A 23,380-nucleotide genomic window follows, 5' to 3' on the forward strand; every position below is an offset into this window, starting at 1 on the left:
AAATACAGGGAAGCAGTTTTTTGAGGGGGAGAGGCTAGTAGCACAGCTTCCAGGTGGTGGTAATAGTGACAAATGGATCTCCGGTATGGAAATGCAGTTGTGTTAAATTGCATCTCCGGTATGGAAATGCAGTTGTGTTAAATTGCATTGTCAATGCTAATAATCGTAAGCTACCTATTTCAGTGTTCAATTAGAATTTTAGTCTTCTGTAATATGAACTATTTTTGCTTAATCCTTTTTTAAGTTGTTGGGGTTGCGTGTTTCTGTGATTAAAGTCAATATAATCCACTTCTCATTGTTATCTCAGTCCATGGATTACGTTATTTTCATGCCTGTAATTTGTTGTATGTCAGTATAATTGTATTTTTAACTGTATTTTGGTCTAGGTACCTTTTTTGAGCTTTTGGTCTTCAACACTGGATTGCGGATATCAGATAAATAAAATTGGCAGCTGTGCATCACTGCTTAACTGTCAAAGCCCCAATCCATAACACTTCTTTATTGCCAATAAAAAACAGATTGCATGTTGTGTACACGTAAACATACTGTCAGCACACTTCTAGTATAAACCCCCCACGAACATTAGGTGCCATCCTGGAAGTATTTGTAGGCCTGTGCAGGTGAAATTCTTATTCCTTGACACTTGTGAGAAGGAAGGAAGGTATAAGAACCTGTGGCTCATAGTAGTTATTTTTAATGGATTTACAGTTAATTTCTCTTTTGGTTATAAAGGTATTTAGAAATTACAGTTAAAAGGCTTAGAAGCTAAGAAGCGGGTAGAAGATGCATCTTATTTAGCTTTATTCCATGAGAATAAGAGAAAAATGTTACCCTAGGGAGGGGAAGAGCTCAGGACTGCTTGGCCATTGATAAGAATGTTTATGGATCAGACAGACACATAAGACAAATATTTAAAAGCATCCCATGAAGCAGGGTGTAGACGGTTAAGATATCTTCAGATACTGCAGTTATTTATAGGGATGTAGATGACTGGTATGGTTTATACTCTGACCTGCATTCATATAGAGCACAAAGATAAGTGCAGACTTGTCACTAATGTGTTTGGCATGGTGGATTTTAGTTCCTGTAATCGGTTCTCGTAGAAGTCAACATCTGATCGTTTTTCTCTTTAGTGCCATTATAGTGAAAAACAAAACAGAACTTCCAAACACTTGAGACGTGAGTGCTCCCTGTAATTGTTCTGAGATACCCCCAGCTCTCTCCGATCCTCGGAGTGCCTAGCTGCTGCATTTCTCTGAAGCGTCTCTTGTAATCCTTGTTGACTGTAGTAATACTCACGAGTGAGTTCGGGACTGAACACCAGGGTTAGTTGGCTGGTGGACTCCATCAGCGTGGGGTTCATTGGTCTCTGCTGAAACTATTGAATTTGAAGTAATAGTACCTTTATTGCTGTGAATCAACATTTTGAAAGGGTTACTTTGTGGGGCCTTGGGATCACCCAGTGTCCCAGAGGATTTGTGGCTGGAAAACGGATTGGATCTCTTGCAGCTTTTCTCTTACATGGTGATACTGGTGTTTGGCCCTTTGGCTCCATAAGGAAAGAATTCTACCTACAAACCTTAAGTTGTCTCAGAAATGGTTGTTTAATTTTGCTGCTGTGCCTCCACTGTAGAAACTTTTGCTTTGATGAAAGATGTTACAGATGCCCTTCTAATGGACAAATGCTTTATCGCCCTCCATAAAAAGTAGTAAAAGCCTTCTGAAAGCCACAATTTCAGTGAAGAATGCAAACATGGTTTTTATGTTAAAAAGTTGTTGATAAATACTTTGTGTGTCTTTTGTAGTCCAGCTGCCTCAGCTCATGCTGTCCCCTGTAAGTAAGAACTTCACCTCTGGTTAACACACAAATATGCCTGCAAGAATCACAGAGAAATTTTTGCCCTGTTCTTTAGGGGGGAGAAAAGGGAAAATGTATTGTTTGGGTGACTGCTGTGACACACGCTTGGGCAGCTGAATTTCGGAATCCTCTTGATCAAGCTCGGGTATTGATTGTCTCATTGCTCTGTCACTATTCCAGCTCTGTGTAGACCAATAAACGCTAGGAGTGTTGGTTTGGGCTTTTAAAAATGAAGATGGTTGGATTTTATGATGCAAAAATTGCATGTAGTACCTTCGATGGTGGTCTGTTCATGAAAATAAATGCCTTTCTTAAAAGTAGATTCTTTTGCTAGTTAAAGGGAGGGGGGATGAGGAGAAGAAAGGAGCTCCAGTAGCTTATAAAAGGGTGCTTATTTCTGTAATTTTACTCAACGCTATCAAAGCCATTTTGAGCAACTAGTCACTGCTGTAAAATTTGGCTATTTCAAAGTAAATTAGAAGCTTTGGGGCTACAACAAAAAGTAGAAGATGTTAAACCTTTGAAAATGAGAATATATAGAGTTGAAGATGGGGACGGGAGATGTTAGTTTACCTAGCCTTGTTCTGATCTTCCAAATTTTCAATAGCCACCAGAACCAAATTAAACCAGGTAACATTATTTTATTGTTCTCTGTGTGCTGTGTCTCTGTGTCTGTGGTACAGACCTTTCTATTGTCATTTCTTTTCTTGCTGTTTTGCTGAGACTCCTGCGTCTGTTGCAGCTGTATTGATCCAGGAGTTTGTCAGCAATTTGCTTAATCTTACTTTCCTGTTGGGATTAGGGATGGGTATAGATGTACTGCCATGTCTCCCCTGTTATATTCTGTCCCTTAGCATATACTGGAGGGATACCAGAGTGCTTTGTAAGCAAGCATTGTATTCCAAGACTAGGGGAGAGTAAGAATTAGCAGAAGGTGGGTATTATGGGGCTTGTCTAGAATATATGAAACAAAGAAATGAAAAGGTAGTATACAATTAGACCAAAGGTCAACCTAAGTTTGACCTTTATGTCTATAGGAGATGATATACAAGAGATTTGTATAGGAAGTGGCATGATAATTAATGGAGAAGGAAAAGAAGCCTTTTAAAGCCATTGCTTGGTAAGGATAGAGTCCTAGGCTCTACAGCAGAGCAAAGACTCTGTGGGTATGCTAAAGTTTATTTAGCGTGGAAGGTAGGTAAGTGTTACTTGCTTTATGTGCATCACCGAAGATTGCTCTGTAGTGAACTTCCTTGTTTTGTTTAGGAAATGGTAATGAGCTTTCTGGATACATGCTAATAAACACATATGAGTTCTGCCTCCTCTCTGCTTCTGCCAGGACTGCATGGGCTGTAGGAAATGCTTCAGTTGTCATTTTCCATCTTAGAAGTACGTCTAACAGCAGGAGAGAGTAAGAAAGGGGGAATTTCAATCTCTACTCTGCTTTGGAGGTGATACGCAGCCAACAACTTTTCCAGAATAGTAAGCTGTGAAGCATCCCTTTATCTCTGTAGATATTTTCTTCCCTATGCCTTGCATGTCTGTAGTGTATACTAAGAGTGCTTTTTCCCCAGTTTCCAGCCCAGGTATGATTTGTTGTGCTGAATTCTTCAAGAGTTCAGTAGGACTCTCCTGTTAGCTTTTCTTGGTGTTATTTTCAGTTTGACATCTAGTTGCTCCCTTGATCCTGACCATAGATTGTTTGGTAATTTTGGTTGGAAGGGACCTTGGGAAATCTCCAGTCCAACCTCCCGCTCAAAGCAGGATCAGCTATGAGGTCAGAACAGGTCACTCAGGACTTTATGCAGTCTGGTCTTAAACCTCCAAGGATGGAGACTGCACAACCTCTGTGGGCAACGTCTTCCATGGCTTAACTGTTCTCATGGTAAAAACAGTTTTGTTTTGTTTTGTTTTTTTATATCCAGCCTGAACCTCTTATTTCAGCTTGTGCCTGTTGTCTCACATTCTCCTGCTGTGGACCTCTGTGAAGATCATGGCTCTGTTTTCTCAGTGACATGAGAAAATGTTGGACATGTCCTTCACACGTTGGAAGGTTCCCATTAGGTTCTTCCAAAGCCTTCTCTTTGCCAGGCTGAATAAGCCCTGTTCCCCCAGCCTCTTGCCAGATCATCTTGCTGTACCTCACATCTTTGACAATAAGATACCAGCAGCTTGTTTGGGGATGGGATTTGGGCAGATGATTCCATGCTACAGATGTAGTTCTTGAGGATTTTTTACTCCTGTGGATTTCTGTTGGTGGAGATGTATTACAAAATCCTTAACATCCTCAGAAATGTGCAAAAGTAGTTCCTGAGTCTGTTGACTGGTATCAGTGGAAAAGGTGGAGGTTGCTTCAAAAAATTAGCTTTCAAAAGCGGTGAATCTTCTGAGGGCAGATGATGACAGACAGTAGGTAGGCATCTCTTCACCAGGAGGCTCCATAGGATTCTTGTCCATTTTGAAAATTGGTATACCAAGCTTTCCCACTCTTTCCCTCTCTCCCATTAAATGCATGGTTATTAAACAGATGGAAAACTGAGCTCAGTCTCCTTACTCTGCTTGGTTGCAGCATTGCCTTCACTTCCTGAAGATGCATCTTTTGTGGCCACAGCCATTCGAGTGTGCAAACATATGTGATAAATGTTCTCAGAAATTTGTGTTGGGCAGGAGTTAAGTCATAATCTTTGGGCAGAGCTGAGATTAGAGGCCCGGTTTTCTAAGATGGGTTTATACTAGGAAAAAACCAGTTCTCTTCCAGAGATGACAAAGTGTAAAACTACAGAGTGCTTTAGGTACACTAGAATTTTATGTTGAAGCTGTAGGGGTTTGTATTCACAGTGGTTCTTCCACTGGGCACATACTCAAGCTGCCAGCCACAATTGTGGCTTTACCTTTCCATACTGTACAGCTCATTATTGAGCAGCTGTAGGATCCATTGTATGCAGGTGGTGTTGTTTGCAATAGGGTGCCTTAGGTCCATCAGATTTCAGCCTTGGCCCTCTTCACTGTGTATTTGCTTGATGCTGCTGTTCTTGAGGCTCCCAAGGGGGGGCAGATCAGCAGCTGAGCCAAAAGGCAGAGTTTAGGAAAATAATTTATCCCTAGTTGCTTCTGGGATTAAAATTGATCCTGTGTATCTCTGCAGAACAACTGGTAGTCCTGGGAGTCATTTCACTGGTCTAGTCTAATCTTGGTCCTTCTGCATATTGGTTTGATCAGCATAGCCATCTATGCAAGGTTCCTCCAGCTTTGTTTTGCATGCGTCAGTGCCAGAGCTTCCTCCTGAGAAAGTGCATCTTTTTTCTTAAGAAGAGCATCTCAGCTTTTTTTTGCTGTGTAAGCAGATAGCTTACTTTCACTGTCCAGCCACATGAAATTTACTGTGCCTTAAAGCGGGACAGTCATTTGAGAATCGGGGCTGAAACTTCCTGCTTACCTTCATGTACAGTCTTCTGCAAGATGTTCCTCCTGCCCTCTGTGTAGAGCAGGGTCTGAACTTAGCAAGGCTGCTCTGTTCAGCTTTTCAAATGAAACCATTATTAGTTCACATGCAAAATAGAGTATAGAATGGAAATAGCAGTGAACATAGTTTTGCTTGGCAATTTAGCATAGGTGCAGCTCACTAGTATTTATTTTTTTAAAAAGTAGATATAAGCAGGGGCCAAATACAATAGGGATAACATGTTTGGTTCAGGTGAAACCTCTAATCTGAGCCACAGGAGTGTGTTGTAAAAAGTTGTGTGGATGAGAATGTTTTCTGATACATTAATTTCTCATATTGTTTCTTGAGACTCCCTTGACAAAATGATCTCACTTCTGTGCAGATGTTGTATCTTGTTTCCCTGGTGCAAAATAAGAGTCTTTGAAACTGTCCAAGTATTTGTGTAGATTTTCATCTTATTGAAAAATCTGTTAGAGACAGCTCTGCTAAGGCTATCTGTGGAGTTGTTAGTGCACCTATAAATATATTGCACCAAAATGAGAAATGTAGAAACTTCAGCAGCGGTACAGAAACAAAGCTGTTCTTTTCTGTAGGTTCCGTGTCGATTTAGCAGTATCTCGTCAGTGAATCTGCTGAGGCCACTTGATGGCAGGGCTTCAAATTTTTTTAATCAAGTATCAGAACTGTTGTCAGTTTGAATTAAAAGTATTTTAGATAACGTTTTTCTAAAGGGTGTACACACAGGTTTTCATTCAGTTAATTTCCACTTTTGCCTCTTTGGTGTTAAAATTTGACTCAGTTGAGAAGTAACATTTTTAGAGGCTCTTGACAATGTCACTTGGGTTACTGAGGAAATGGCTAAAAATAAATATGCATAATAAACTGAATCTTAAGAATGTAAAAGTAGCTGTACTGGTTCAGACCAAGGGTCCATCTGGCTCAGTATTTTCTCCTACAGCTTCCAGAAGTGAGTGTGTAGGGAAAAATGAAAACAGGACAAAGTATGAGAGATAACTGTCACCTCCCTGCAATATTCTCCTGGTCTCCAGCCATTTTCAGCTCAGTCCTCTGAATGCAATGGGGGCTACTAGCTGGACAAGCCATAATAAATCTATTTGCCAAGTGCCTGTCCAGGTTCCTCTTGAACCTATATAGGCTTATTTTGTTCACAGTGTTTTGGTAGGGATTTCTGTTGTTCTGCTGCTTGCTATGTGAGGAGCCTTCTCATTTTGTTTTGAGTCTGATTCCAGCCAGCTTCATCCACTGGTCACTATATTGTGTAATGAAAGAGCCTGAACAGCTGATCCCTGTCCACTCTCCTTGTGCTGTTCATGGTTTTCTAGATTGCTGTCATATATCTGTGCCCATGTTCTCTATTTTTTTTATGTTGAAAAGTCTTAGCTTTTGCTATTTCTTAATTAGGGAAGTCATGCTGGACTTCTGTTATCCTTCTGTGAACATTTCCACTTCTAATATGTGTGTGTGTGTATATATATTTTTTTTTAAGATCAGATAATCAAAACCTTGAGACACTTTGAGATCTGGGTGAACCAGGGATTTATATAGTATATAATGATTTCTCATTTGCTCTCTGTTCCCTTTCTAATGATTTCTAACAATGATTTGTGTGTTTGACTGCTACTGAGCTGATGTTTTCATATGTGTGTTTATCTTGGGCCCAGGAGCTTGCTCTAGTGTGGTAAAGGTCATCCCAGAGCCCATCACTTTGTATGTAAAGCTAGCTCTGTCTGGTCTGGTTTTCCCCATAGGCATCACTTTACATTTATGTACATGAATTGCTCTGTCACTGAGGTCTTTCACTGATTCTGCAGTTTGCCTTCATCCTTACAACCTTGTCATATTGTTAGCAACTTTGTCACCCCACTGATCACTTCATTTTCTAGGTCGTTAACGAATAGGTTAAGCTACATGTGCCAGCACAGGCCCTTGCAGAACTCCATGCATGACCTTCCTCTATTGTTTGGTCTTGGAACAACTCGGAAACATTGGTAATAGAAGAACTTTGAAGAGCAAGCTAAGGATCTATGGCCTGCTTTTTTAAAAAGAACAGTATTAATGCTGTAAGAATATCCAGCTTGTGTGTGCGGACTGGATTTTCATAGTTTCCTTTGACCTGTACTATTCTGTTGTTTTTAAACATATGTAGAACTCTGAGGTGGTGCCAAGCTGTTTTAAGGGGAAGCAGAGATGTGTTGAAACTTGTTTCCTATGTTCAGTTAACTAGAAAAGTTTTCTAAAAATGTGCCTTTGTTTTTCAGAGTACATTCACATAGCTTAGTAAAGGGCTCAAGCTAAATATTAGTTGATTAACTGCAATGACTCCTTCATTCCTTGGGCTTGTGCATGACTGATGTCTTGATGCCTCTATTTTTATTTTTTCCCCAGTACTGGACTGGCCTTTGCTTTTGACATAGAGGCTGAGCAAGGTTGTGAAGTAATACGATGCTTACAACATCCTTACCTGGAAGTGGAAGCTATATGTTACTTAGTGAGTCTTATCAGGAGGCAAAAGGGTGAAGACACTTCGTACTAAAATGCTAGGCTGAAACCCAGAAAATGCTTCGTTTTGTCATGAGATCCTAAATAATCTGCCCCCTGCCCTGGTCCCTTGGCCCGTATATGTAAAAAGGGACCGGTAGAGTATAAATTCATGAACATGTGAGAGTCATTCAAATTACGTTAATGAGCTGCAAAAGCCTTGTATATATGCAAATTCCTATTCAGAGTGGGATTTGGATGAGTGTGGTTAATGAGGTGGGGCAATAGTTTGGTCAGTAAGGATGAAAAGGAGCAGTGACTGGAGCAGCATCCTCCCTCTGCCCCACGAGTGGTGTGGGAGTTTGGGGGGAGGCAGCTCACTGCAGGGTGGGAAAAGTGAGGGAGTGTTTGTATCTGCAGTCAGTACTGCAGAAACACTGCACGTTTTCTGTTTTCACTTGGTCAGGATTTCCATGGAAGTTTTAACTTTGCTATCAAAGTTTTCTTAGGCAGCTCTTTCAATACTGGTTGTTCTTGTGGCTGAAGCCAAGTTAAATGCAGTATCGTTTTTGGAGTTTACTTGCAATAGTTTTCATGTATTTTAAATCATAGGTGTGGCTGAAACTTGGCTTCTAAAAATGTTCATTCCATCAAGCAGTTTGTTTCCATGCAGGGCAGGGGTTATTGTGTGAATAGATTAATTGAATTCAGTCTTACTTTGGTTATAAGAAAAATACAGTGCTTGAAGGATGAGGTGATGAGGAGAGGGACAGTGTATAAAATTGATGGCACCGGGAAATGAAATACCTCTCTTCCCACTGAGCAAGCGTCCTTAGTATCTCTCCTTAACGTGCCAGTGTGACTGTGAAAGAAATATTCCTATAGGCCTTGTCTGTGCTATATGTGGGCCAGGAAAGTATTGCATAAAGGATGTATTCTTAGCTTTCTAACGCGCTCTTAATGTTTTGTCCTGGGATTAATCATTGTGAGCTAATGGGTTCTTAAGCACTGCATGCTTGTCTTCCAGCCTGTAGGTAACACAATGCAGCTAATACATGTAAAAATACAGTTTTCTGGTGTGGATGGCACTGGGAGGAGGAAGGACGGAGTAGCCCAAATTCTGAGGGGTGAAGTAGGATGTGGAGTTAGGATCAGCTTTGTCAGGAGTCTAGGCCTTGCCTAAATTGCATCTTCTCAGTTTGTCTCTGGCTGCCTGTTGTCATTTGAAACTTTTTTTTTTATCCTCTTTTGAATGCTGAAGAAAAGCAGGAAGGTCTGCTTCCTCTCCTATTATTCCATCATCTTTTTGCATTTTTACATAGTGAGAAGAAACCAGTCGTTGTGGGTGATATGAAAAACTGAGCTTCCTGCTTTCTCTTTCTTTGTCCCCATGCCTCTTTTAGATGTCTTCCCCAGGATATGCATTCAGCATTTGGCACTGCTGCTGCCCCGTTGCTCTCTTTCCAAGCTGCGCTAGTACTTGGAATGAAATCAGTGTGATTCTTGACAGTCTTACTGATGCTTTAGTGTCGTGAGTAGCAGCCAAAGAAGTCATCCACGTCTCATTAACTTGACTGACCTAGGATCTTAAATCCCTCTCTGTGGGAACGAGGTTGAGTACTGACATAGTAAGAGTTTTGAAATGGGACATGAACTGCTGACTGCCAGTATTTTCACCTGGGCTTGGACAAGTGACAGAAGTTTTTTTTTATCCAGCTACTGATTTCTTTTCTGCAATAATGAATGTATTTTGGCACTTCAAAATTGATCTGTCTCAATATGTGATGTAAATGTTAATTTATGTCATGTTGTTGCATGTAATAAATAATCACATTTTTTAATGCATCTGTACAGTTAGGAATAAATTAGGCTTTCGTGTTCATTTAACTTCTCTATAAATAGTCAGACCTATAATTTGTGTTTCCTATTGTGCTGCGACAGACAATAGCTCTTCAGAGTTTGAAAAACTGACTTTTCTTGAATTACTGGGTGGCTACATGTGGTTCATGCATAGTTTTCCTGCTAGCACTTTGCTATTATGTGGCTACTCTCTATTCTAGATACCTTGTTGAGAGAAAAAAATGAGCTAGCATAGATAAGAGTGATTTTACTGGGTGGTGTTCTGATCTGGTTGCATAGCCCTTTGTGTTCCTAGGGTGGTCATAGGTAGTCATGTTCCACTGACGAAGCATTCCCACATTGATGCCCTCTTCTCCTGTCCACCTCTGCCCATGTTTCTGAGGTTTACAGTATGTATTTTGCAATTATTTGCCTTTTTGGAGTGACTGTAGGACCAGATATGTTGTATATCTCATTTGTAGTTCTTGATTCCCTTCTCTGACTTTGCCTTTGGTTCTGAAAAATACTCTTATCCACAGAATCTGAGGCTGGAAGGGACCTTCCAAGGTTGTCTAGCCTACTAGTTCCTGCAAATACGCTTATTCAGCTGAAGCTGCATGAAGAGCTCTTCATCTGTAGTGATGCCCAAGTTCCTCTCCTGAACCATCAGCTACCTAATGAGAAAAACACGTGCAAAATTTAGGTTTTCTTCCAATTTTGACTGCTTTGTGTTTAGCAACTTTGAATTTCATATGCAGTTATCTCTTAACTTGATGAAAGTTGATGACTGGGAGGGCCATGTAAACATGTGAATGCTATTTCTTGGTCTTGCTTTTAGACTGGTGCCTAAAAACCTGAACCTGTTGGTTCACAGATAGATGCTTTGATAAAATATAAAGAGATAGTAATTCTTCTTAGACCAACTGATACGGTTGAAAAACATTTCAGATGTGCAAATTCTTTCTCTAAATATAATAAAAAGTATTACTTTCCATCAAACATTGCCTGTCTTGCATCCTTTTGTTTATGGCCACTGCAATATTGATAGATAAAATATGGGAAGCAGAGAAGTGTTCAACAGCTAAGGAACAGAGAAAGGAGTCTTAGTCCTTTGGTCTCCAGCAAACATCTAAGACAAGATTTTTCTAGGAAGGACTAGGACTAAGCAAGCAGAGTGCAAAGAACTAGGATCATCTCTGCTTTGTAACGATGGCTTGTGTTTCAGAAATAAGTAGAGGAAAGGCAAGAGATTGGGTGTTTTCCTCCTGAAAGAGGAGGAAGACTTGAGCAGAGAAAACGCTTATCTTGCCTGCACTTTATGAAGACTTAGAAAAACTGCACTAAAGGAGTGATTTTGAAGAGCTTCACTAGAACATGCTTGAAATCAATACTTCATCAAAGTAGACGCCAATTGATGATAATCTATGCTATGAGAACGTTGATGTATGAAACTTGGGGCTTCCCTTTCTTTCATGCCGTCATGGTTAGGCAGTCTTCACAGAACTAGTGAGAAGATACGTGGTACGTGTAGTGTGCCTTACCTGATACTCTGAGGAACAGTAATTTAAAAGGAAGATTTCTTAGTACTGTTCAAGCTTTTAATTCATCTCGATGACTTTGCTATATGACTACTTAAAAAAGAAGTATGTGGTTTGGCTTCCTTATGTAATTTCTATACATGAATTTGAGGACCTTGTGAAATAAATTATGTGCAGAATGACTAGCTTTTTTTTTTAAAAAAAAGACTATATGAATGCCAGTATGATTGCTTGATGGATTATTTGTTTTCAGCTTATTGACACAGTGGGAACTTTTGGCTCCGTTGCTTATTTCTGTGATAACAATTAAGACTAATTGTTAGTAGTAATAAGTTACTATTTTTGGTGGACCAGTATTAGAAGGGAATAGGGTGTTTGGGCAGTGTATTTCATAGGTATTTGTTGTCAGCAGATTTATTTCATTTGTGTTCTGTTTCTTCCTTTGGAAAGGGAAATATTTTAATGATAAATTATTGAGTATTTCCCATATCTGATGTTTTATCTGATCTCTTAATTTTCCTGTTCTTCTCCCTTCCTTCCGCCTTTCCTTCCTCCCCAGTTTTTGTTCTAGATGTTATTAACTATTGTTGCGGTCTTTTGTATACTCCTGTGGTTACAGATAAAAGCACTACCAGCTTTCTCATGCATCTTGTGAGACAGTGTATTAAGAAGGTGATACTAGTAACATGGTACCCAGTGACAAGGCTGATGGCAGCTGTGGGCCTGTCAGAGTTACGGCCATTGCTGTCTTTAGCTCTGTGGACAGATCCTGCTTGTGTGATGGAGCTCAGCGTCTCAGAATTGCTCTTTTTAGGTGTAATTCACAAAGCCTGGGGATACATACCTCAGAACAGAATTTTTTGAGAAGGTTTGCTTCAGAGTCTAAAAGAAAAAACTAATTTTATCACGTGCCATTTTGGCTTTAAAATATTTTTTTTTAAAGTGAGAATTGTGAATAGATAACTCCGGTTTTCTAGTTCTCCTTCTCTCGCGGCATTAATGTAGCAATTGGTTACTTTTAAGGGAAATGAGATTCAATTATATACTGGCTTCAGCCTGCTGTTCAGTACTTTGCAAGTCAGTATCCAAATTTAATATGATTGTTAATTAAAACTTTTTGAGATACCAGAATAATAGTCAGTGATGACGTAGTCTGTCTCCTGTGCTGCATCCTAGAAAATCGGACAAATGAAGGGAAAAAAAAGTTGATAGTCTATCTAGAAGTGTTTTGGGTATATTTGACTTTATAATCTCATATCCTGAAGTGTTACCTCATTTGAAGCTAATTAAATAGCAAAAGTTTATTTGGTTTTAGTGGACAACTAACTCTTCAGCACCAGGTGGTAATTTGTGGCATGTGGAGAACAGATCGCTTTGCAGTTCTGTAAGCTGCAGAAATATTTTTTTTTTAATTTTGGAGGAAAATATGCATTTATTATGGCAATAATTTGTTTTAATCCAGTGATGCTTAAGTTGGTTAACACATACAAAGAAATAATGTCTGTTGATGCAGTAGAGATTTAAATAACTGCTGCAAGCAAACATCAAACACTGAATATAGGAATGTAGATCTTGAAATTGTTGTATGTCTTGCTGCTAAGAGGTTCTGTAAGCTGCTTGTGGAAGCTGCCTTTTTATCCATGTTGCAATGTAAGTACATTCATTGAATTCCAGGTACATTCTTCTCCAGCTTTCCTTCAAAACTGACTTCCAAAAGCTACATGTGTTTTGTGCAGGTATTTTAGATATTTAGGAAGTAACTAGAGCTTCATTCTCTAGTGTTCTGCTGAAAATGAACGGCTGTAAGGATTCTCATTTAGTAGACCCCCTTTCTGTAAATCCCAAATTAGTCAAATTGTTTATGTAACCATTGCTTTTGTTTTAACTGTATATTTAAAAATGTATGTTCTCTTTTTTAAAATCCCTGAGGGAGGGGAAATAAATGTGTTTGTGACCTCTTGTATGGCTTCCAGAAGCTGAGATTTCTTGATCTTAATTTTTTTCTTTTTTTATACAAAGAGACAATCTTTCAGACTACTACTGAGAGCTGTATAAGTTGTTGTATTTTGATTATACCGCTGTAGACCTTTTGTGTTATTTGTTAGATTATAATAGGACATACTGTGTTTAGCAAGCTCTTTGGACAGCTGTGTCTACAGCTGGCTTGGGCTTCACTGAAGCTTATTGCATAGGAATTAGCTTTTCTGTCAGCTAGTTGAAAGGCTTAGTTAAGGATAAGAACGTTCTTAATAAAAAGTAAATTTGTCTGGCAATGACCCTCTCCCAAATAGCTGAAAATAATTGTCTTCATTATTAGCCTTAGGTGTAAGCTGTTTGTCTTTAGAGGGGCACATTGTTTTGTATCCAGAGATTGTCTAAACTAGTATTTCTGCAATTAGTTGTCATGAAAATCATGCTAGTGCGTAGCTCTGTACAAATAATTCCCATCTGCAAGGATAAATACACTAGGACAATTAAGTTGAGTGTGGCTGAAAAAAACTTGAGTCTCCAAGAGCTGAAATGAAGATTACTACTGTGTCAGCAACCTTATTTAATACCAAAAGTAATAATATAGTTCACCTAGTGAATAAAATCTCTTGAGAACAGTAAAACTTTTGTTATGGATTAAGATAAAATGTGACTTACTTTAAATCAAATACAATTTAGACGTGACTAAAGTCTTGGCAGACTTTCTGCAACAAATCTAGCTTTTGCAGTTTGAGCAAGTTATTGCACCAGCTGCCTGCCCCACTTCTCTGTTACGGCAGTGTTAATGTGCAGCCAGGGAGGCAGGGCAGGTCACAATGTGGTTTGCAAGCCATCATATGAAAAAAAAAAAAAAAAAAAAAGAATGCCAGAGATTTAAGTGTTCAGGCACTGAAGTGGCATTTTGGGTACGTGGGCACACAGTCGGTTCTGCTGAATCTCTCTTCCAGAGGAAATAACCTCTAGGGAAAGGGGTGGAGCGGATGTCTAGGAGGGCAATTGCCTACACTAATTTGCCAGGTTATATGTGTCAAGGCTTTTCAAAGATATTTCACATGTATGATAGCATAGCAAAATACCACAGACATCTGTAAAAAACATAGGACAACTTTTAGCACATGGGGATTATATTAAAAATTCCAAACTCGGCCTGCCTGTTGTTACTAGCAGCCAGTTCAGTGGGGCTAGAGCTGTCGTACTGTTTTCTTTCGCAACATCCTTCCACTTGTCAGTGAATTTTCTTACTTTTATCACTGAGGGTTTTCTTGTCTCCAGTAAGCCACCGACATCTCTAAGAACTTGGTAGCGTCACTGGTGTAGGATTAGATGGAGGCCCCTGAACTGTGGGCTGGAAGGAGAGCTTAGATTTGTGTTCATGTATGAAACAGCATTGCTCTGACCTAACTAAAACTTACTAAATTTGAGGTTAGTCAAGTTTTACCAGCATGACAGATAGAAGCAAGCAACGTTTGCCAAGAGTGGTTAAGAAAAATGTTCCTTGTACTAGTTGATCTGTGGAATTAAGAGTTAAGTGGTTATGGTATACTTGGTAAGTTGTTACATGAACTGAATACAGAAGGATGGCAGTGGGAAATTGCAGGACCTCAAGTTCAGCAGCTCTTTAGACTGAACTGTTGCAGTTTTTAGATGATCACTTCACTTCACTGCCAGAGATCCCTAGTGTTAGCAGGCGCTTGAATCTAAGCTTCATCATTTGGGTAGGCTGGTTCAAGGGTCATAATGTTTATATTAACAGATACGCAACCATATAATTTGCAAGGAAATATATTGTTTGTGAGGATGCCAAAGTAAATAACACCTGATAACTTAAGCTTTATAGTGTACTTTCTCTGCTAGCATGGGAAGAAATATGTTACCTGGTGAAAATCATGAATACAGTGTTTGACCTTAAGGAAGCCCACATCTGTGGAGATACGAAGAGTAGGTCAGTCCAGGCTATTTTTGGCATTTGCAACCTATGGACATAATTTTGTTGACGCATTTTTAATGGATTAAAATCTATTTTTATTGCCAGCTAGACGAATGCTTAGATTTGGTCATACAGTTGTGACATGTTCTTTATGAGCACTGATATACTGTGTAAATATAGGGTTTCTTTGAGTAAGAAATACCCTGTCTCCTTGCGTGTGTAACAAAAGGCAAATAATATTTGTACCTGCCATTGGTTTGTACCTATTCTTTTAGTGCTGCCCTGCTTGCCAAAACATTGTACGTACCACTCTAGGAGACAGATGAGGTTTTCATTATGAAAACCAATAGCCTCCTTAAAGGTTGTAGTATCTTGCATGTTTATGACTGTTCTGTGCTTTTGCCTCCCCTCCATTTTGAATTACGGTGACTTCAACCTTTGAGTGTTTTGGTTGCATTAGACAAATGCAGGAAGTTACAGCCTGTCATCGAGGCGCTTGAGCTTCCATGAATTGGTTGTTTAACTCCCTCTTGCAGATTTTCAGTAGACCGACTTCAATTTTTATAGTTTAGCCTTGATAGCTTCCTTGTGTGAGTCTTGTGGCTAGAATTTAGGACTAGGGAATGTGCGTTCATAAAAGATGAGAATATTTTTGCCTTTGTGATTTCCCATTTTCACAAATCTTAAATGTCTTAGAGCCCAAGAGTTTAGTCTGTGTAACTGTAGAGAGCTCATGTAGCTCAGGTATAGCTTTCTTCTCCGAAGATTTGTATCAGGGGTTAAAGAGGCTGTTCATAGCATGCAAGAACTCTCCTGTATTTTTACAGCTGGGTGTTGGAGGCATACTGAGATTAATTCAAAACCATTTCCATGCTAATCTAATGCTTCCTAGTCGCTTGTATTAGAAAAAAGAACAATTTTGATATTTTTTTTTTTGAAGTGCATTTTGGAATTCCTTGAATAGTAGTTTCCTTGTTTCATAAGGGGTAAATTTCCATTTGTGTCGTCCTTGAAGACAATGTTTGAGCTTTGTAAGTGTGAATGTGTGCACACTGTTAATGCAAACTGTAGCCGGAGCCGATGCCTCTGGATGCTGGGGCCAAAGGTGCTGTGCAGGGTATCAGTGTGGAGGCTCCTGCAGGGGTGTAGTCAGAAGGGTTTTCTGTCTTACGCTTTTCCTTTGAAGTGACTTGTTGCAGTGCTTGTCCTCTTCTGTGATAATGATTCTTAATTTCTGAGACTGTTAGTAAACTATTGCTAAGCACTGTGTCTCTAGTAACACAAGAAATTTACTGTCACCGTCTTAAATTGCTGATTATAAACGGGTGACGTCCTGTTCGTTATCTGTTTTTTCATTTCTTCCTTCTCCTTTTACTTACTCTCTTCATCCATCTTTTGAGTAGCATTTGAGGTCATTTTTTTCTTTTCTTTTTTTCCCCTTTAACTTTCATGTTAATGCTTAGAGAATTGTGGAGGACCTGTTGTATAGCTTTAGGCACAAAATGCGGTGTGGTACCTAGCCAAATGCTTCTTGTTGTGCTGGCAAATCTTTTGAATGTGTTTTGGAGCTTATTCACAGCTTCTAGTTATCATAAACATCCGGAAATAACTTGTTAAATTCTCCAGATAGATCCTGGGGCTGATTACTGGGGATGTAAAAATACCATTTCTAGAAAGCATTAATCAAATTGTTGGAACTATTAACGCTGCCTCTGATGGATGAGTATGCTGTTTTGAAGATAGTACCTTGTGGTGCTGGTATTTATGATAAATTTTTGCTGTCTGGTTTTCACCTGTCAGGCAAGTCCCTCCCTTCAAAAAATGGGAAAAAAAAGGTGAAGGCTCACAATCTGTGGTGTTGGATCTCAGCAGATAACCTGTATCTGATCCTTCCTTGAGCAGCAGGATTTACAGCTTGTCTCCTGCATTTCAAACCAGTGTTTTAGCCCCCATGTATTTTCCAGTCTAGAATGACGTTTTCTGCCGGAATCTGCTTGTCTTTTTAGTTGTACTTCTCTGAATTATGTGCCAGTGAGACCCACCACACAGAGTTATTAAAGGAATTTCATATCTAGAGGCACTAACATGTAGATTTTATTTGTTTTTAAACTTAATTCCCAACCTTCATAGATCAGTGAGACAAGGTCCAGTTCTTGAAAGCAGTTTTCTTTGGTCTGACCTGTTAACCTGACCTGTGCTAACGATGGGACTTCTCTAGCCAGAAAACTGCCCAGCCTGGCCATCTTTCCTTGATGGGTGGAATGACTGGGCTTGCGTGGAAAACCATTCTTTAAAAATAAAGATTTCTCTCTGCTATTTTCTTTGCAGAGAGAAATCAAAGTAAATGACACTTAATGTTGGCTGCTCTGGTACAAGTTAAGGTTCCTGGTGAAGTATTTACTCTGAATGCCTAAACAGCATTCACAAAGCAGAATTGTCCTGTTGTGTGGCATAGACACTCCAACCAGACATGCTTGTTTATTGAGAGAACTTGGTGAGTCAGGAGCTACAAAACGTTCATTGATGCTGCAGCCTGATGCTTTTTATTTAGTAGTCCTTTTGTGGATGTTTTTGGAGAAAACTCTTGTTCCTCCTTACCTCATAAGTGTCTACATGCAATTTTTGGTTTGGGGGACTTAAACAATTTTCACATCTGTTAGCTTTTAAAAAAGTGTACTAACTCTTTTGAAAGAGAGCGCTGTAGGTAGAACATTCTTTCCTATTGATAGTCACAGGAGAGAAGTAGGTGGATGATGTAGGATGCCACCCATGGATTGCTTTTGCATCCTTAAGCCATTTTCTTCCAAACCTTATTGGTTGTCTGAAGTAGGCATGGAGCAGGAAATAGTCCTTGTTTCCAGATGAGTTGCTTGAGAATGTTTTCTCAACACGCAGAAATAGGGGGATGCACCTGCTCATGTGGCTGTAGCATGAACTGCATCAAATGGTTGAGTTCACACAATCCGACAGGAGAAAAGTGGCACAGATTTGGAAACAAGCAACTGGGAGGTGGGAAAATAATCTGGCCTCTTTGCTTCTGTGCATCTCCTGCCTGACACATACAATTAGGTGATTTATCATAAGACAGCAAAATGCCCTGATGGTTTTGGGGAAGGATGGACTGTGGTCAAAAGCCTTGGGTGAGGGGACGTGGGCTGAAGCGGGAGTGTATATAACGAACCAAGCAATCCCCATGACTAATGCAGCTTTTGCGGAGGAACACGTTTGTGTTGTGTTGTCGGGCAGGAAATGTCAGATGCATGTTTATAGATTAGAGTTACCTTCTAAACTCTGTGTAGGTCTTTACAGTGAGTCAAAATAGAAATACTCTGCTAAACTGAGATAAGTTGAGTTTCTGTAAAGCTTGTTCATACTTTTTTATACTTAGAGCAGTTTTTCTACTGTCCTCACCCTCTCTTTGAATTTTAGATATTGCCTAGATATGACAGGTACCAAAACGCACAACATCAGAACACCTAGTGTGCTTGATACTGCAATTTGTTGTATCTGAAACTGGCTTGTGGTCAGCTTGCTGTGTTTCTCCTGCTGAAGTTAGGCAAGTGGCAAGTAGCTCAACCTTTTCATAGCTAAATAGCATCAATTTCTTGTGCACTAGTGTGAGGTTTGTAGGAACATGTATTTACCTGTATGTGAACACTTAACTAAACACCTAGTTATCTGTAATTGCCGTTTGCAAGCTATCTTTCAATCTGTCCTTGGTAGCTGTGTATATCCTTTTATTTTTGTTTGGTTGGGCTTGTTGTTGTTGTTTTGTTACTTTCTATTGTGTTAGGAAAGAAAAACCAAAACATTTTGCCAATTCCGATAAACAGCCAGAGGTAGGGGCAGTTACTTGCATTGTGGATATTTGATGTTGTTGGGAGACAGACTCTTTGTGGTGGGTTTTGTAGCTTGCTGCAGATGCAGGTGTACTGCTGAGAGTGATCTTTTCACTACTCTACTTCAGGCAACAGGAAAAAAAAAGCAAGATTTCCTGAAGCAAAACGCTTTGTGTCTTTGCCCTTCAGCTTTGCTAGTGTAACTAAGCCAGCAAGGTGTTTGAATTGTGATGAGGTGAGATGTGACAGGAAAAAAAAATTATAAATTGCAGCTTTTTCATGTATTTACTTTATGTGTTTGACAGCACTTGGTTTGTTTCCCTGCTATAATTATCCTGCCTGTTCTAAGATTAGGGTACCAGTGTGACATGGGCCAAGGGCTTGTAGCCTGGATAGTGCTTGTAGAGGCAGAGGCACTTCTGCTGGTAGAGCTGGACTGTGTCCTCAAATAAAACACAACTGTGTTGGAGGAGGGGAGAGGAATTTTCATGTTCAGATTGCAGCAACGTGAGAGACTTTTGCCAGCACGGCTGCCTGTCAGGCTCTGCTTCCCCGTGCCACTGATTGACACAATCCACTGGCAAAACTCTATGGATGTGTGTGTGTGTGTGTGGCATTTGTTTTAAGGCATTGCCTCTTTTTACTTATATTTGTGTTAGAAAGGTTCCTATGACATATGAAATTGTAATAAACCCTCAAGCCTTTATTGCTGTTTTTTTTCGTGACTGCATTTTTACTTGATGTATCTGTTAGTGCCCTCAACATTGCAAAAAAAAAATGTTCTTGTCCTCCTTTGTAAGGAATGCGCTAGGGTGGGGAAGATCTGGGGAATTTTATTTGTTTTGGGTTGTGTGTCTGGCTACATGATAGACCCTGCTTTCTGTATGCTTGTTTCTAATTTGCCTATACCTTCAAAAAAATGGAAAACATCCAACATATAGCAGGGGCTTCTTTGTTAGCTCAATTATTTCTTAATCCTCTGTGTTTTTTGCAATTTAGGCCTGTGAGTTTATTACAAAACAAGAACAGAATGAAACTCTTAAGAGGTTCTGGCTGTTCAGGAAGTGACTTTTAATGGTGATGGCAGTAGGCTTTAAACCCTTCTGCTGTAACTGCTCATTCTGTTGAAGAAATGTTTGTAAAGCATTATAAGTAGTGTTTTTCCATGTTTCGAATCTATTTGTTTCACTTTCCTTTCAGCTGTCAACACTTCTGATTGTAACTGAAATGCCTTATTCTTTTAAGACATCTCTGTTTCTTATAAAGTAACTCCCCTGTTCTCATTAGTAGCTCCCGTAGTTAAAAGTGTGAAGTAGGTTCTCGGGGTATTCAGAAAAAAAAATGCCAGCAAACTCCTGTTATATCAGAAATGTTTGTGGTAATCTGCAGCAAGGTTTATCTAAGATTTGCAACAAGGTTATTCAGTTCTGTTGGTGTGGTTCAACAGAGCAGATTTTAAATCTGTCTGGGTGCATACCTCATTAAATACATGAATCATATAATTTGGGGCTTTTAAATAACACGACCTATTTCAGTACAGGGAAATAACTTCTTGTGGACACCTGTGCATTGAAGATCTCTTGCAGGTGCTGGAGGTTTGAGGAATTGATGGGAGTTTTGGGCTGGTTTTGCTAAAGCTAGGGATAGCGTACTTTCTAATATTAGCACTTTAGGTTTAAGAATTAATGTGAACATAACTTGAGTAATGTACGTGTCTGAATACTTCGCACAGTTTGAAGAGCTGGAGAGGATGGGAGCATTTGTACTCTATTTCAAAGATAGTTTGCAAATGCTAGTTTGGTTATTCAGTGTTCATTGGCTGGGAAATTGCAGAACCCCGATATGCTGAATTAGCTGTTTTAGTCCCAAATATATACTTCAAGTATTATTTTGAATTTGATCTTTTGGGATTGACTACAAAATATTCAGGGTATTTAATGGTTTCATACAGAAGATGCAGATAGCCAGTCGTGGCAATGAGTTCTAGGCATTTCACTTCCTTGTGGTTTCTTGGGAATGCAAAATTCTGCGGGAATATGATTTCAGCTGGTGTCACAGGCCTTGTGATGGCAAACAAGACACTGTCAAGCACTGAAAGAAGTTTTAAAATAGAAACTAGGCTCATAAGTTGACTTTCTGGCTCCTGCTTGACCAGCGGGGAAGTACTTTGTGCACACAGGCGACTGCTGGTTTTGCTACTTTGCATAGTGTTTTTCTCGGTTCCTGAAGAAGTGAAACAGTTTACAAGTCTTACTAGTTTGATTCATTAGACCATATTGGGAGACAGTAGAAGACTGTGTAAATGAAGAAACTAATTAATAGAAGTCAAAGCCCTACTCCCCCATCCAAAACAGAACATGCAGCTTTGATGTGAGAAGTAAGAAAATTGAATCGGAAGAAGTTTCCTTTAATTCAGTAATGATCATATGTGGTTGAACACAACTCGGATTATAATTTCTCTCTTTTTAACATTGGTCATTTCTCTCCTTTCCTTTGAACCTGTGTGGATTAGTTATGCTGCATGGCAAAAAGTGAGGAAGGGACTTGAAAATGAGGTAGGGTTCCAGAGTTAAGGACTGGCACAGCTTTTAAGTATAGGTACTGAAGATTTGGATATTGTCGATATGTGACTCTCTATTAATCTAGCTGGAAGTAAAAAAATTTGCTAAGATTAGAATTGCTAGCAGAACAGTGATTAGAAAATGGTTATGTTTACAAGCTTTATTTTGTACTGGCAACTTGTCCTTCTCTCAGTTCCACCCCCACCCCCCCCTCCCGGTATTGCTGTCCTGAATTGTGTATGGCAAATGGAAATCCCTTTAAAAATTACTCATTACAGACTTTTGAAGTAGATATATGTCTGTGGACAAGTACTGTTTTACATTATATTTTGGATAATCAGTGGAGGAAGAGCAATAGTGGTGTGCCTTTAAAAACTGTATGCTTAATGGGATTAAGCCACGTTCTAATGTTAGTGTTTAAGATGATGTAACTTGAATACTAATTTTTTGTTTTGTTTCTTTTAAGCAAATGGTTATGAGCCTTAGAGTTTCTGAACTGCAAGTACTTCTGGGTTACGCGGGAAGGAACAAGCACGGACGAAAACACGAACTTCTCACAAAAGCACTGCATTTGTTAAAGGCTGGCTGCAGTCCAGCTGTACAAATGAAAATCAAAGAACTTTATAGGCGAAGGTTCCCTCAAAAAATCATGACACCTGCAGACTTATCTATCGCCAGCGTACACTCGAGCTCCATGCCAGCAACTTTGTCTCCGTCTACCATTCCACAGCTCAGTTACGATGGCCACCCTGCCACGTCACCATTGCTTCCTGTTTCGCTTCTGGGACCTAAACATGAACTGGAACTCCCCCATCTCACATCTGCGCTCCACCCTGTCCATCCTGACATAAAACTTCAGAAATTACCTTTTTATGACTTGTTGGATGAGCTGATAAAACCTACCAGCTTAGGTAAGGTTGCAAAAGTTGTAATAATATTTGAAGTCTTTTTTTTTTTTTTTTTTTTTTGAATAGTAATGGATGAATTCAGCTGCTAATGCAGTAACTGGTTAAATATTGCATCACACCAGTGTTTAGAGAATTGCTATTTTTGGTAACTTTTGGAACAGATTGTTCTACATGGAGAGACGTCTTACGTAACACTCATTAGTTGCTTTAGCTGAGCCACTAAATATGGTTCAAAGATCCGTTATATCTAAGGGGTGAGTTTGAAAGAAACAACTTTACAAGAAACAAACTAAACCATAGAAAAAGGAAAAAACCTGTCTGCTTTCAGTAGTTCTTATAAACCATAGAGTTTAATTATTTAAAAAAACAAAATAACAATACCCCCGAATCCGTCAAGCCCACAAAATCTTCTCATCTGTGCTGGGAAAGAATGCCAGGCTAGATACTTGCTGTGATCTATTACAGCCTGAACATCTGAGTTTAGGAAGACTTGTGGTTCTTTTGCAGTTGTGGCTACTTTTCTTTAAACTGTCTGTTGTATTAAGGTATAAATCACTTGTGTAGCTGCTGAGAATAATCTGATGCTTACAGAGCATTATATAACAATGTGTGATTTTTCTGGCTCTGACTCCATGTAGCACTTAACAGCATGGTTAACTTTTAATACTCTTAAATGCTGCTTAAATACAATAGTCCTGTTGATTTCTGGAGGGGCTGCTTGCATGTTGGAACCTCTGCTGTCTTGAAACCTTGGAAAAGATTCACTGTGAGAATAGCTGGTAGGAGGAGATTTGTGAGAGTAGATACAGGGAGATGGTGGGTGAGTGGAAAAAAATGTCCTTTGCGAAAGAGCTCCCTTGTAAACAGAAATGAGCAGGTACTTTACATTAACAGTCTGAACAGCTACAGGGATGTAGGAGGCCTGATGTGTGAGTGGTGATGGTGGCCTGCACATTTCTGAAGTATGTTGCACAGTTGTT

General features: G+C 39.5%; 1 protein-coding gene across 4 annotated transcripts in view; it reads left to right on the forward strand.

Moving 5' to 3' along the window:
* The window catches only part of PIAS1 (protein inhibitor of activated STAT, 1), a 63,049-nt gene that overhangs the window by 3,856 nt on the left and 35,813 nt on the right, over positions 1-23,380 (forward strand). For all 4 annotated transcript variants that reach the window (XR_774643.1, XM_010572118.1, XM_010572116.1 and 1 more), the window contains exon 2: positions 21,959-22,403. Coding sequence is in view for 3 of the 4 variants with exons in the window: in XM_010572118.1 (XP_010570420.1) it covers positions 21,959-22,403 (445 nt within the window). In the remaining variant the exon portion in view is untranslated. The remainder of the gene's footprint in view (positions 1-21,958; positions 22,404-23,380) is intronic.

The sequence above is a fragment of the Haliaeetus leucocephalus genome, unplaced genomic scaffold (genome assembly GCF_000737465.1).
Source record: "Haliaeetus leucocephalus isolate CR32 unplaced genomic scaffold, Haliaeetus_leucocephalus-4.0 Scaffold339, whole genome shotgun sequence".
NCBI classification, from domain to species: Eukaryota; Metazoa; Chordata; class Aves; order Accipitriformes; family Accipitridae; genus Haliaeetus; species Haliaeetus leucocephalus.